Here is a 13,532-nt window from a genome sequence, read left to right as displayed (position 1 = left end):
ACTGCACAGCTATTTTCAGGTCTCTCCAGAGATGTTCAATTGGGTTCAAGTCTGGCCTCTGGCTGGGCCCCTCAAGGACATTCAGAGACTTGTCCCGTAGTCACTCCTGCGTTGTCTTGGCTGTGTGCTTAGGGTCGTTGTCTTGTTGGAAGGTGAACCTTTGCCCCAGTCTGAGATCCTGAGCGCTCAGGAGCAGGTTTTCATCAAGGATCTCTCTATACTTTGCACCGTTCATCTTTCCCTCGATCCTGACTAGTCTCTGCCATGCTTCCCAGTAGGGATGTTGCCAGGTTTCCTCCAGAGGTGACGCTTGGCATTCAGGCCAAAGAGTTCAGTCTTGGTTTCATTAGACCAGAGAATCTTGTTTCTCATGGTCTGAGAGTCCTTTAGGTGCCTTTTGTCAAACTCCAAGCGGGGTGTCATGTGCCTTTTACTGAGGAGTGGCTTCTGTCTGGCCACTCTACCATAAAGGCCTGATTGTTGGAGTGCTGCAGAGATGGTTGTCCTTCTGGAAGGTTCTCTCAAATCTGGAGCTCTTACAGTGACCATTGGGTTCTTTGCCGGGCGGCCAGCTCTAGGAAGCTTGGTAGTTCCAAACGTCTTCTATTTAAGAATGATGGAGGCCACTGTGTTCTTGGGGACCTTCAATGCTGCATACATTTTTTGGTACCTGAGCTCAATTTCGAGTCTCATAGCAAAGGGTCTGAATACTTAAATAACCTGTTTTCACTTTGTCATCATGGTGTGTGTCAATTGATGAGGAAACTTGTTTAATTTAATCTATTTTAGCATAGGGCTGTAACGTAACAAAATGTTGAAAAAGTCAAGGGATCTGAATACTTTCTGAATGCACTGTAGGTGAATAGTAATACGTCACCATGTCTGCTCTGTGTATATAGTTGTTGTGAATAATATTCCACCATCTCCTTCTTCCATTCTGTGACGCTGAACAGAACACTATCAGTGTTCAGCTCCTCTTTCCCTTCATGTCTTCTCCTTCTGTGTTTTTTGCTACTCCTTTCACTTGGCTGGGCAGAAGGGGCAGGTGTTGTTCTTGCTGGACTGTAGCCATACACTGATGCACTGAAACACAGAGGCAAATCATCAGCTTTACATCAGCTAACGGTGCCTAACTAGTTTAAGCATAGTTAGGGTTATAGCAAAGTATCATCTGATAGTGTCAATTTAGCAGACGCTATTATCCAAAGCGACTTAGTCATGCGTGCATACATGTTACGTATGGGTGGCCCTGAGAATTTAACTCACAATCCTGGCGTTGTAAGCGCTATTCTCTACCAACTGAGCCATACAGTTTTCAGTAATCTATACGTTTTTAATTCAGTGTAGGACTTACATCCTTATGAACAGTGTGGGCGCAGCTCATGGGGTGCTGGCTGTCTACTTCCACGTGGTTCTGGCACATCAAGCACAGCTTACGATTACTGGGAGCCACAGGCTGGAGAGAGAGAGAAGCAGCACCTCAGAAATACATTAATTATGTACATAGTCACCCAAGCCTAAAATTCTCAATTGTGCCTTCTGCGGGTTGGTAGTGGTTTGTACCTGTGGGGGCCTTGTCTGGAAGACTTGAGTTACTGCAGGTCTCTGAGAGGGATTTGTGGGTCTCTGGATGGGGCCAGGAGGCCTCTGGATTGGGCCTGGAGGACGATGGATTGGGCCTGGAAGACCAGGAATGTCCCTGGCAGCAGAAAGAGGCCTGATGGGCCCTGGAGCCTGTGGAGGATAAAGGTTAGATTAAGGTTTAATTAAGACTGTGTTGGTGTGTGTGCACACTTAGTGTGTATGTGTCTCAGTGTGAGTTTGTGTGATTGTTTTACCGGTTTCTCACTCTGTGCCAGTCTCTGTGCCACCTGCTGTGTGACCTCGTCCATAGACATGCCAGCCATGGTGCCACGGGAATTCTTAATCTGCTGCAGCACTGACATGAGTTGAGTTCTGGAGAGAGAGAGAGAGACAAAGGTAAATGGAAAGAATGAGACTAGAATCAATATTTATTGATTGTAGTCTGCAATATATTTTACTGACTAGTAAATTCAGAGTAAGTGACAGACAGCTCACCTGTTGCACTGTGGAAATATGTCCCCCAGTCTCTTCAGCAGGTTGTCCAGTTTGCCAGCAGCAGGAGGGTTACTGAAAGGCAGGGGCTGGGCGGAGGCCACGGTGGTGGGCAGGGAAACAGGTGGGGTGGCTGGGTGGAGCGGTAGAGCGGAGGTAGGGGGAGTAGAGGAGGGGACAGGTGGGGGAGTTAATCTGGCTGGGGCTATGAAGGCAGCTGGGTGGTGCTGCTGGGGTTGGAAGGGCATCCCCACGGCGTTAGGAGGGCCCATCTGGAAATTTTGAAAAGGGGGGAGGGGTGGAGCGTACATCATCGGACTCATCACCAAGTCCACCTGCAGAGGAATGGTTCCATTAACAACAGATACTGTATCCACATTAATCACTGGCATCGACTGTCTTCGTCAGAATCAACTACACACATGTATCACACACAGACCGTGGGGACTTGGGGTAAGTGTGGTAATGTGACTCCAGGGAGGCTTTCCATCGGTTGGCCCTTTTGCAGCAGGTGAAGGTGCTCCTTGAACTGATTCTGAGTGAGAGAGAGAGACAATAATAAAGTCCCCACTAGTCATGTTCTTAAAGCATACATTTATCCATTGAGAAGCAGTGTTCTACCATCCCTCTTGTCCCTCACCTGCAGTCCCGCCAAACTGCTGTGAACAACAGCCACATTGTTCTCCCACTCCAGCCTTTGTTGCATGTGCTGCGGAGAGGGGTCAAATCTGCAGACAGAGGAAACACCAATCACTGAAGCACAGCCTTTATGGGAGAAGCTACAATATGTAGGCTACATCCAGCTTCAGTCATAGGGTCATGCTCAGTATAGTACCTAAGTGTGTTGATGTATTGGTCAGCCTCTTTCAGCCAGTCGTCCACCTCAGACATGGTCACATCTCTCTGCATTTCCAGAGCTGCAATCTGTTGAACATAAATCAGAATACAAATCAGGGTTAATCCCTGATTGTCTTCAAATCAAACTCCATGGCAACATGTGGATAGGTGAATCAGAGTGAACATTCAGTGTCATAGGGTTGTGATGGTTGACTGATGTAGAGATGATAAATATGGACAGAGACTGACCTCATCCCGTAGAGCTGTCTGGGTGGCCTCCTCTGACTCTTTCTGTAGCCGCTCCATCTCAGTGTTCAAGTCTGCTAGCTCCCGCTCCCACATAAGCCTATAGATGAGCACAGTAGGTGTGTTGTATAGCATTATATTGTGAACGAGATGTGTTGTGTAGCATGATAATGTATATGATACGTTGTCTATGGTTAGGTGAAGTGTAGGAGTGTGGCTCAGTAGTCTTACTTTTCCAGGTTCTGCTCCTCTATCAGCAAAGCCAGCTTCCTGGTGGTCTCCTTCAGCTCCTGAGACAGTCTGGTAGAGGGACAAACAGAGGAACATGGCTGACTGACAGGATATCTTGTCAGGTTCTGTTGGTGGCCACCACCTAGCCTATCGTCTGTCCCACACCTCAAAGGGTTTTCCCCAATTTCTCCTTTTCCACCTTCTTCTCAATATCTTTACCTGTTCCTCTCCTCCTCCATTTTGATTTTCTCCGCGCTGAGGTCTTGCTTCTTGACTGCAAAGTTCTTGCGGGTGGTCTTGCAACAGTTCAGCTGAAGCTTCACACGCAGAGACTCGATTTTGTCCAGCAGCATCTGAAAATATTGTCACTCGCAGTTAATTAGACCAAAGATGTACAACATCTCAAGCTGATGAAAAGACAAGTAGGCCTATACGTAGCCTACAGCACAGAGATGTGTGTTTGAACACAGACCTGCTGCTGGTGGATCCCCTCATCTTTTTTCTGAACCAGGCTGTCTACGAGGTTGCCATGATCAGCCTCCTCCTCCTGTTGCTGCTTCATCAGCTCCTCATATTGCAGGGCCAGGTGAGTGCTGTACTCATCCACTGACCGCTAGAGAGAGAGATAGAGTGAAAGAAATAGGAAGGGAAGGAGGAAATGTTGGAGAAAGAGGGGAAAATGTAACCACAGAATAAGAATGAAAGAGGTTAACTTGTGTCATGCACATGAACAGATATACATACATTGTGTGTGAGTTACTACACTGATTCACCATACCCCAGTCATGCCCCCAGAGTGAACTCATTACCATCAGTGACTCCCAATCCTGATCTGTGTTAACATCTTTGTCTGCTGTCCAGGCATCCGTCTGCAAGAGACAACACATAAGATGACTTTCTGTCACATGCCCACAATTGTCTGGGAAATTACTGCTGTCCTATGCAAACTCATTCTACCTGGACGCCTTGCTTCTTCGAGTGAGTGCCATGATGTCCATCCCCTGAGGCCAGCTTTTCCATCTCCCCTATAGATCCCGAGGTGCAGCCTGGATCTGACCATGGGTTGGACTGGTTGGACCAGGGGTTGTATTGCTGCTCAGGGTTTCCCGTGGCGGAGGTTTCGCTGGGGGGGGACAGAATTGTTTTTGCTAGGGTAAATAATTCGTTAGGTAGGCGTACTCAGCTAATATAACAGCGTGTAATCACCCACTCCACATAACAAACACAAGCTCCCAAGATAAGTCATCGGTCTTACCGCGCCATGTCCTCCTCGAGCGCCAATCCCCAGTCCATAACGTTAGTTAGCTAGTTTCTATGACTAGAAATAGGAATTAAACAGCGGTAAACGTGTTGGGAAACTGTAGCTTAAATGACAAGGTGCATTATCAGTAATCAAAAACGGTAAATGAAGATGTTGAGTTGTGTGTTACCTCACCGACAAACCACGTTAGAAAATTATAAACATTACACGTTTGCTGACATACACTTCCGGGTAAGCTCACGCAGCGCAGCAGTGTTGCCATATTCGTGATTTTCCTGTCATTGGACAACTTTGAAAACAATGTCGCGGGTTAAACATGTATTGGTCGCGGGTTTTTGGACTATTTCAAAGTTGCACCGCAGCCGCCAAGGCATTTCCCTTAAAAATGTATATACATTTCACGTAAAACACAAAATAATGCATGCAGAGAAGAATTAGGCCCGCTAATGATCAAAATCCAGAAAAGAGCCGTTAAATTCTACAACCACCTTAAGGGAAGCAATTCCCAAACCTTCCTTAACAAAGCCATCACCCACAGAGAAATAAACCTGGAGAGGAGCCCCCTAAGCAAGCTGGTCCTGGGCTCTGTTCACAAACACAAAAAAGACCCCACAGAGCCCCAGGACAGCAACCCAATTTGACCCAACCAAATCATGAGAAAACAAAAAGATAATTACTTGAGACATTCGAAAGAATTTACAAAAAAACGGAGCTATTTGGCCCTGAACAGAGAGTACACAGTGGCAGAATACCTGACCACTGTGACTGATCCAAAATTAAGGAAATCTTTGACTACTGAGAAAGGCCACCAAAGGCAAATCAAATTGTATTTGTTACATGTGCCGAATACAACAGGTGTACTGTAGCCCTTACCATGAAATGCTTACTTACAAGCCCTTAACCAACAATACAGTTCAAGAAATAGAGTTAATAAAATATTTATTAAATAAATGAAAGTTTTAAAAAATCCAATCAATCAAAAGGTAACACAATAAATGTACATAACAATATCGATATATACAGCTATATACAGGGGGTACCGGTACCGAGTCAATGTGCGGGGATACAGGTTAGTCAAGGTAATGTGTAAAGTGACTATGCATATATAATAAACAGTGTAGCAGCAGTGTAAAAACAAAGTGGTGGGGGGACTTCCTGACCTCCTGCCAAATGTATGACCATATTAGAGACACATATTTCCCTCAGATTACAGACCCAGAAAGAATTTGAAAACAAATCAAATTTTGATAAACTTGCATATCTATTGTGTGAAATACAGTGCCTTGATTTTTGCGACCTTTTGCCACATTTCAGGCTTCAAACATAAAGATATAAAACTGTATTTTTTTGTGAAGAATCAACAACAAGTGGGACACAATCATGAAGTGGAACGACATTTATTGGATATTTCAAACTTTTTTAACAAATCAAAAACTGAAAAATTGGGCGTGCAAAATTATTCAGCCCCTTTACTTTCAGTGCAGCAAACTCTCTCCAGAAGTTCAGTGAGGATCTCTGAATGATCCAATGTTGACCTAAATGACTAATGATGATAAATACAATCCACCTGTGTGTAATCAAGTCTCCGTATAAATGCACCTGCACTGTGATTGTCTCAGAGGTCCGTTAAAAGTGCAGAGAGCATCATGAAGAACAAGGAACACACCAGGCAGGTCCGAGATACTGTTGTGAAGAAGTTTAAAGCCAGATTTGGATACAAAAAGATTTCCCAAGCTTTAAACATCCCAAGGAGCACTGTGCAAGCGATAATATTGAAATGGAAGGAGTATCAGACCACTGCAAATCTACCAAGACCTGGCCGTCCCTCTAAACTTTCAGCTCATACAAGGAGAAGACTGATCAGAGATGCAGCCAAGAGGCCCATGATCACTCTGGATGAACTGCAGAGATCTACAGCTGAGGTGGGAGACTCTGTCCATAGGACAACAATCAGTTGTATATTGCACAAATCTGGCCTTTATGGAAGAGTGGCAAACAGAAAGCCATTTCTTAAAGATATCCATAAAGTGTTGTTTAAAGTTTGCCACAAGCCACCTGGGAGACACACCAAACATGTGGAAGAAGGTGCTCTGGTCAGATGAAACCAAAATTGAACTTTTTGGCAACAATGCAAAACGTTATGTTTGGCGTAAAAGCAACACAGCTCATCACCCTGAACACACCATCCCCACTGTCAAACATGGTGGTGGCAGCATCATGGTTTGGGCCTGCTTTTCTTCAGCAGGGACAGGGAAGATGGTTAAAATTGATGGGAAGACGGATGGAGCCAAATACAGGACCATTCTGGAAGAGAACCTGATGGAGTCTGCAAAAGACCTGAGACTGGGACGGAGATTTGTCTCCCAACAAGACAATGATCCAAAACATAAAGCAAAATCTACAATGGAATGGTTCAAAAATAAACATATCCAGGTGTTAGAATGGCCAAGTCAAAGTCCAGACCTGAATCCAATCGAGAATCTGTGGAAAGAACTGAAAACTGCTGTTCACAAATGCTCTCCATCCAACCTCACTGAGCTCGAGCTGTTTTGCAAGGAGGAATTGGAAACAATTTCAGTCTCTCGATGTGCAAAACTGATAGACATACCCCAAGCGACTTACAGCTGTAATCGCAGCAAAAGGTGGCGCTACAAAGTATTAACTTAAGGGGGCTGAATAATTTTGCACGCCCAATTTTTAAGTTTTTGATTTGTTAAAAAAGTTTGAAATATCCAATAAATGTCGTTCCACTTCATGATTGTGTCCCACTTGTTGTTGATTCTTCACAAAAAAATACAGTTTTATATCTTTATGTTTGAAGCCGGATATGTGGCAAAAGGTCGCAAAGTTCAAGGGGGCCGAATACCTTCGCAAGGCACTGTACCACAGTGTGCAATCACAGCAGAAAGATTTGTGACCTGTTGCCAAAAGAAAAGGGCAACCAGTGAAGAACAAACACCATTGTAAATACAACCTATATTTATCTTGATTTATCTTCCCTTTTGTACTTTTCCCCTTTCATACTACTATCTGCACATCATTACAACACTGTATATAGACATAATATGAGATGTGAAATGTATTTATTATTTTGGAACTTTTGCAAGTGTAATGTTTACTGTAAATGTTTCATTGTTTATTTCACTTTTGTTTACCCATTTCACTTACTTTGGCAATGTAAACATATGTTTCCCATGCCAATAAAGCCCCTTAAATTGAATGGAGGGTGTGGAGTGGGAGGGAGGGCCGGAAGGTGTGTGTGTGTGTGTGTGTGTGTGTGTGTGTGTGTGTGTGTGTGTGTGTGTGTGTGTGTGTGTGTGTGTGTGTGTGTGTGTGTGTGTGTGTGTGTGTGTTTTTGTTTCTACAGTTATTGGCTGAGTCACGTGAGCGAGAAGAAAGAGAGCAGCAAGCACGCACGTTGACTACTTTTTACCAGTTGTAGGTAGGCTATTTACATTGTCATTATGGAGACACCTATTTATATTAAACATATTAATACTCTAGAACTGATGCACAGTTGGGGCGGCAGCGTAGCCTAGTGGTTAGCGGTTAGAGCGTTGGACTAGTAACCGAAAGGTAACGGAGTAACGGAGCTGACAAGGTACAAAATCTGTCGTTCTGCCCCTGAACAAGGCAGTTAACCCACTGTTCCTAGGCCGTCATTGAAAATAAGAATTTGTTCTTAACTGACTTGCCTAGTTAAATTAAGATAAAATAAAACATCAATAAATAATGTAGACAAAGCAGTGGAAATCGACTTTGAGCGCACATTAAATAAATACGCTCATGGGGTTTTAAACTGCATTCTAATGTTGACCGCTTAAAGACAATGGTATCAAGCGAAGTTCTTTGTGCATGCTCATTTCTCGCGTCTAGGGCTTTCGAGTGGAAATTTTAAATGGAAATTATGGAACTCCCTCGCGTGGTTATTTTTTTTTTCTTTTTAAGTCCTCAATGACACTGGCATTAGGCTAAATTTGGAGCATTTTACATTTGCCTCTGTTGGCGATCAAGTAGCCTATTAATGTATATGTAGGCTACCATTTGATACAATAAATATGTTGAAATGATATCACTGGAGTCATAGCAAATCAATTTGTGCCTCTTGCGTAACCTACCGGGAGCTGGCAAACTAATTTAATAAATAGCCTATAACTTCAGTTTATTGTTGTTGTAGCCTTATTGCTTAACCAAGTTAAATCGACATCAATTGAATGCTCTGTCGAGTTTAATAAGGGCGCCATGTAATAGCTTGTAATAATTATTATTTTGAGGAAACTCGAATTTAGCTTCTAACTTCGTTACTATGATATTCCTTCTTAATTGGCTCGATAACGTTATGGAAAAAGGCTTTATTGGATATATATGGCAACTCTTCTCTTACTGTGACAAAAACAAATTGGGCTAGTTTTCAGGCCTTTTGGGCGGGTTTTGAATGGTCATTGTGTACATTTTTTTTTAGCTTGACCTGGCAACCCTGCTCTGCATTGTTACAAAATTTGGGAGGCACATGGCGATGTGGTACAGAGCTAGATTTGTCCTCTACACGTTTCTGGAGGAATCCCACCCTTCATATGGAGCCTCCGACCACATTCTAGTCTACGCCTCCGCAATGGATTAGTTTACTGAGATGGGCGCAAATATACAGCACCAGTCAAAAGTTTGGACACACCTATTCATATTTAAGGTCGAGAGCCATGCGTCCCCGAAACACAACCCAACCAAGCCGCACTGCTACTTGACACAAGGTCTACTTAACCCGGAAGCCAGCCGTACCAATGTGTCGGAGGAAACACTGTGCACCTGGCGACCGTGTCAGCATGCACTGCGCCCGGCCCGCCACAGGAGTCGCTAGTGCGCGATGGGACAAGGACATCCCTGCCTGCCTAACCCGGACGACGCTGGGCCAATTGTGTGCCATGGGTCTCCCGTTCGCAGCCAGCTGTGACAGAGCCTGGACTCGAACCCAGAATCTCTAGTGGCACTGCAAATAAAACAATCTCGGTCGACCAACAGCAAACAAATCGAATAATTGGGGTCTGCCCGAACACTTTTCAATGCGCTGGTAGTGTGTTCAGATTTCGATCACCCGAAGCAAGCGCAGAACCATGTAAATACGTGCACAATCTCGGCTTGTTTTTTTAATCTTGTGCGCCTGCTTCAGGTGATAGAAATCTGAACGCACTACCATCGTTTGGAAAAGTGAATGTAATTATACTTTCCTGTAAATATTCTCACATTACTACCATCAAAATGACCATCTGCACAGACAGACAACTGGTAAATACTGTTTTGCCACAGAAGCAGTATGCCCCGCCTCCTTTAATCCCTACATGACTGACAGCTGTATGTTCCAATTGTCATGATGTTGTAAATAATGTTTTTTTTGTTTGTTGGTTTGTCAGTTCTCTTGTATGGCCCCTGTATGGACACCTACATGTGATCTGTACTGGAGATAAACAACAACTAAAGTGTTTTATAAACTGGGTGGTTCGAACCCTGAATGCTGATTGGCTGACTGATATGACAAAACATGTATTTTTATTGCTCTAATTACGTTGGTAACCAGTTTATAATAGCAATAAGGCACCTTGGGGGTTTGTGGTATATGGTCAATATATCCTTGCTAAGGGCTGTATCCAGGCACTCCGTGATGCGTCGTGCATAAGAACAGCCCTTAGCCGTGGTATATTGGCCATATACCTTCTCGCTTTATCACCAGTTGATTTTGGCGGGCTTTTAAGACTGCTCCTAGAACATGACAACATAATATAGTGACTAGCTGGAATTCTCAGTGTATTTTACTGGACTAATTAGGCTGTCAATATTTCGGGACAGTGGATTTGAGTTGAATAGTCTGCTGTAGTTTGGGACCTGCTTCAAGTAATATCAGACAAGTTGTGGTCATGATCCAATATTTTCATAATATACTTTGAAATTAGCATTGCAGGAGTATTGGTGAAAATGTTTGTAGTCATCCTTATATAATGTGTCATGATTGAAATACAAATGTAATGCTTTTTCATCCATGTTGGCCTTATCTCGTACCATTAACTGCTTTCAGACCTCGTCATGCTGATCAGGGTGAAATTCAATGGTGAACGAAAATATGTGAAGATCATTGACCTGACACTTGAAAATCTTTTGATTGGAGGTATACTTTTAATTTGTGATTGGAAATAAATGTATTGTTTTCATACCAGTCAGTCTGATTACTCTTACCATTACGATTGCAGTTCTATTTGTAGGTTGTTTTAATGTTTGTCACAGCTTTCCTGAAATTTAAGATCCCATTTACTAGTTTCAGAGGCAAAGCTGTGTGATGGGTCTGGAACTTAAGTTGATTATATTATATATTATATTATGAGGAGATGGTGACACGGCCAGACCTTGGTGTTTTCAAGCTCACGCTGACCAATGATGCTAAAGGTATGTGCTGGTTTTCAAGTCTTGGTTACTTGTGGCATCACTTTCAATATAACCATACATTTGACATGCCTGTATTGACATCTTTGTGTATTTAAGATGTCTCTGGCAGTACTGTGATGGGTGGTTCAGACCATGAGTCAGTTGATACGATCATATTGAGCGAGGATGGAAGCCCCTCACGAAAGCGTCAAAGATATGATGACGAAGCAAAACATGCACGTTTGTAATTCATTCTTCAATTCAAGTGGCATCAAATGGATTTTTCACTGCTGTTTTTTTTTTTACAACTAATAGAGAGCATACTGAAGAAAAAGCCTGGTGGAGAGGTTGTCATCAAGGAATACTCCAAAACTAAAAGCCTGACTGACTGCACCAGACTAAAGATGATCAACATTCTTGTTTCGGCGATGACGGCGACTCATGGGTAAGTTTAAAGGAAGGATTCATAATGAAAATTGTTGAGCATTACTTGCTCCCATATCTGCTGAATGTTAAAAATGACTACTGTATTAGTGTCTCAGTCACATAATTGGTTAGGCTACTGCTGACCATCCACTGTTATTGGTAGAAGATTTTTCTTGTATCAAACTCGATGGGCATGATACTGATTCAAAAAATCACTCCTAATATTAAGCTGACTGGGGACCAATGCTGCTTGTGGAGATTATGATTGCCGCCTAAACATAACATTATATTCTTGTCAGGACATCACCACCGCGTGAGAGAAACATTTGCACAAGGCATCATCTCCTTGTTCCTATACCTGAAGGATTCCTACACGACAAATGGATATGTAAGTATACATTACAACTGATAAAGGGCATCTGCTTTTAATTTGTCTATCTGAGCAAATGGGACTTGATTATTTGTTTTTTCTTTCAAGATTAGTAACCATGTTAATTTTCTTAAGGAACATTACTACGACCCTAATTAGTGGAGAAGGGTACCTCTCGTATAGAATCAAAACCATTCAGAGGAATTTGGCTTCATCAGAGAAACGGCCCACTCAACTATACTCTGGAGGGCCAACTGCTTAGAGGGAGTCCAGTCCATCCACTTTGGCCACCCTGAGGGAAGACCAGTGCAGAGAGGCCATTTATCTTATGAAGCATTCTTCTGATGAAGAGTCAAACAGAAGATGAAATTGACCTTTGAGTACAGGAAGATGACCTACAACCCGAGTAAATGCTCCACCATCCTAACCGAATTTCCACGCTTTCTTGATGTGAAGGGTTTGATGTGAGTTTAATGTCCAGATGCCAGTTCGGGTTGACCAGTAACCAGTAGTTCAATGAATGTGTAGGCTGGGGATTTACACAAACTCTGTTTTGGAGGTTAAAGTGGAATGTTTTTGTCTTATTTGTTTCAGATTGAACATGATTTTGTGCTGCTGTTTGGAGAGGGAACATCAGTCAAGTTTTTGGAGAGGTGGCCAACTACATTCAAGCAAAATATCATCCTTCTAAGCAAGACCCTAAGCAAGGCAGAATCTGCAGTTGATGAGGGAGCTGAGGGATGAGGGAGCTGACACGAATGCTGATGGTTACCGAAACACCACTTCATGATACATTATCCTCGTTGTATGCGCAACGAGGCAAAACATAATTTCTTTACAAAGCAACTGAAGAGTTTTAAGAATTTCACTATGACCTTAGCCAAGAAACAACAAAATGACATGGCATATAATTGGGAAACGTTCAGCCAGGGTAGACTAGCTATAGGTCCAGGAAAGATGTCAAGGCTCAATTAGATTGCTACCAAGTTGAATGTCTCAGTGCACACAAATGTTTTGTCAGTTAAATGGGTTAAGCACCATGGTACAGAATATCGTCTTGATTTGGCCATACTGTATGTGGTGAAGTAGCCATTGAAGTGCCAGTATTTTACAAAATGAAGGCTATTGTTCTGAAAGAGGAAAATGTTTTTTTGGTTAGGTCAGCTCTTGAAATCTTATGTTTTGTTGATCATTTGCATGCATTTGAAGTTGTTTTGAAGCCAAGTCCACCATGCAAGGTATTTCATGTAAATGACATCATGTACCACAAACCTTTTGATTTGCTCATGTCAAATGGAGCAAGGGATTTTTTTGACTACATTGTCCCCACCTGTCACTTGATAACAGTTTAAGCCAGGGCTGATACTTATGGTTAGGTTGTGAAAAACACATTTGTTTTTAATGTAAACATCAGCATTTTCCAACAAACCTATTGATTTGCTCATGTCATATGGAGCAAGGGATTCTTTTGACTAGATTCTACTCTCACTTGATAACAGTTTCAGCCAGGGCTGGGACTTATGGTTTGGTCATAATGAACATATTTGAATCTTGAAACAGCTTTGATTGAGTTTATTGTGAAATTCCTTTATAAAATCTCATTTCCATTTACATGGGGGAAGAGTAAATACATTAACACTGAATAGAGTAAACACATTTTTACTCTAATACTCGAAT

The 13,532-nt window shown here is 42.7% G+C and overlaps 1 protein-coding gene and 1 long non-coding RNA gene across 8 annotated transcripts; one reads left to right on the top strand and one right to left on the bottom strand.

Moving 5' to 3' along the window:
- Nucleotides 1–1,011: 1,011 nt before the first annotated feature.
- On the bottom strand, nucleotides 1,012–4,967 carry rnf214 (ring finger protein 214). Of its 2 annotated transcripts, none has more exons than XM_024431505.2 (16): nucleotides 4,821–4,967; nucleotides 4,646–4,708; nucleotides 4,348–4,513; nucleotides 4,200–4,259; nucleotides 3,863–4,003; nucleotides 3,610–3,743; nucleotides 3,391–3,459; nucleotides 3,163–3,259; nucleotides 2,912–3,000; nucleotides 2,717–2,804; nucleotides 2,516–2,611; nucleotides 2,080–2,411; nucleotides 1,839–1,956; nucleotides 1,564–1,734; nucleotides 1,355–1,456; nucleotides 1,012–1,083 (listed from the first exon to the last, which is right to left on the bottom strand). In XM_024431505.2, exons 2-16 carry the CDS (start codon nucleotides 4,681–4,683, stop codon nucleotides 1,021–1,023), a joined length of 1,764 nt encoding a protein of 587 aa, XP_024287273.1. In that variant the 5' UTR covers nucleotides 4,684–4,708; nucleotides 4,821–4,967; the 3' UTR covers nucleotides 1,012–1,020. The 2 variants fall into 2 exon arrangements, with proteins under 2 accessions (XP_024287273.1, XP_024287272.1); XM_024431504.2 differs by having other exon boundaries at nucleotides 4,826–4,926.
- A 3,058-nt stretch (nucleotides 4,968–8,025) lies between these two features.
- On the top strand, nucleotides 8,026–13,412 carry LOC112257719. 6 transcript variants are annotated; one of them, XR_006084070.1, is made up of 6 exons: nucleotides 8,026–8,093; nucleotides 10,716–10,805; nucleotides 11,023–11,504; nucleotides 11,785–11,873; nucleotides 11,991–12,319; nucleotides 12,450–13,412. It is a non-coding gene; the product is annotated as an uncharacterized LOC112257719 (long non-coding RNA). The 6 variants fall into 6 exon arrangements; XR_006084071.1 differs by having other exon boundaries at nucleotides 11,020–11,504; XR_006084066.1 differs by having other exon boundaries at nucleotides 10,953–11,504.
- The last annotated feature ends 120 nt before the right edge of the window (nucleotides 13,413–13,532 follow it).

Source organism: Oncorhynchus tshawytscha, linkage group LG09 (assembly GCF_018296145.1).
Source record: "Oncorhynchus tshawytscha isolate Ot180627B linkage group LG09, Otsh_v2.0, whole genome shotgun sequence".
In the NCBI taxonomy this organism is placed as follows: Eukaryota; Metazoa; Chordata; class Actinopteri; order Salmoniformes; family Salmonidae; genus Oncorhynchus; species Oncorhynchus tshawytscha.
Note: the sequence above shows the minus strand (reverse complement) of the source record. Positions and strands in the feature narration are given on the sequence as shown.

What these genes read in the sequence shown, in the direction of transcription:
- rnf214 (XM_024431505.2), bottom strand. Translation starts at nt 4,683, where the DNA reads ATGGACTGGGGATTGGCGCTCGAGGAGGACATGGCGCG. An exon ending in CTCGAGGAGGACATGGCGCG is followed by an intron (nt 4,514 to 4,645) that starts GTAAGACCGATG and finishes GTCCCCCCCCAG; the next exon opens with CGAAACCTCCGCCACGGGAA. An exon ending in GCAGTTTGGCGGGACTGCAG is followed by an intron (nt 2,612 to 2,716) that starts GTGAGGGACAAG and finishes TCTCTCACTCAG; the next exon opens with AATCAGTTCAAGGAGCACCT.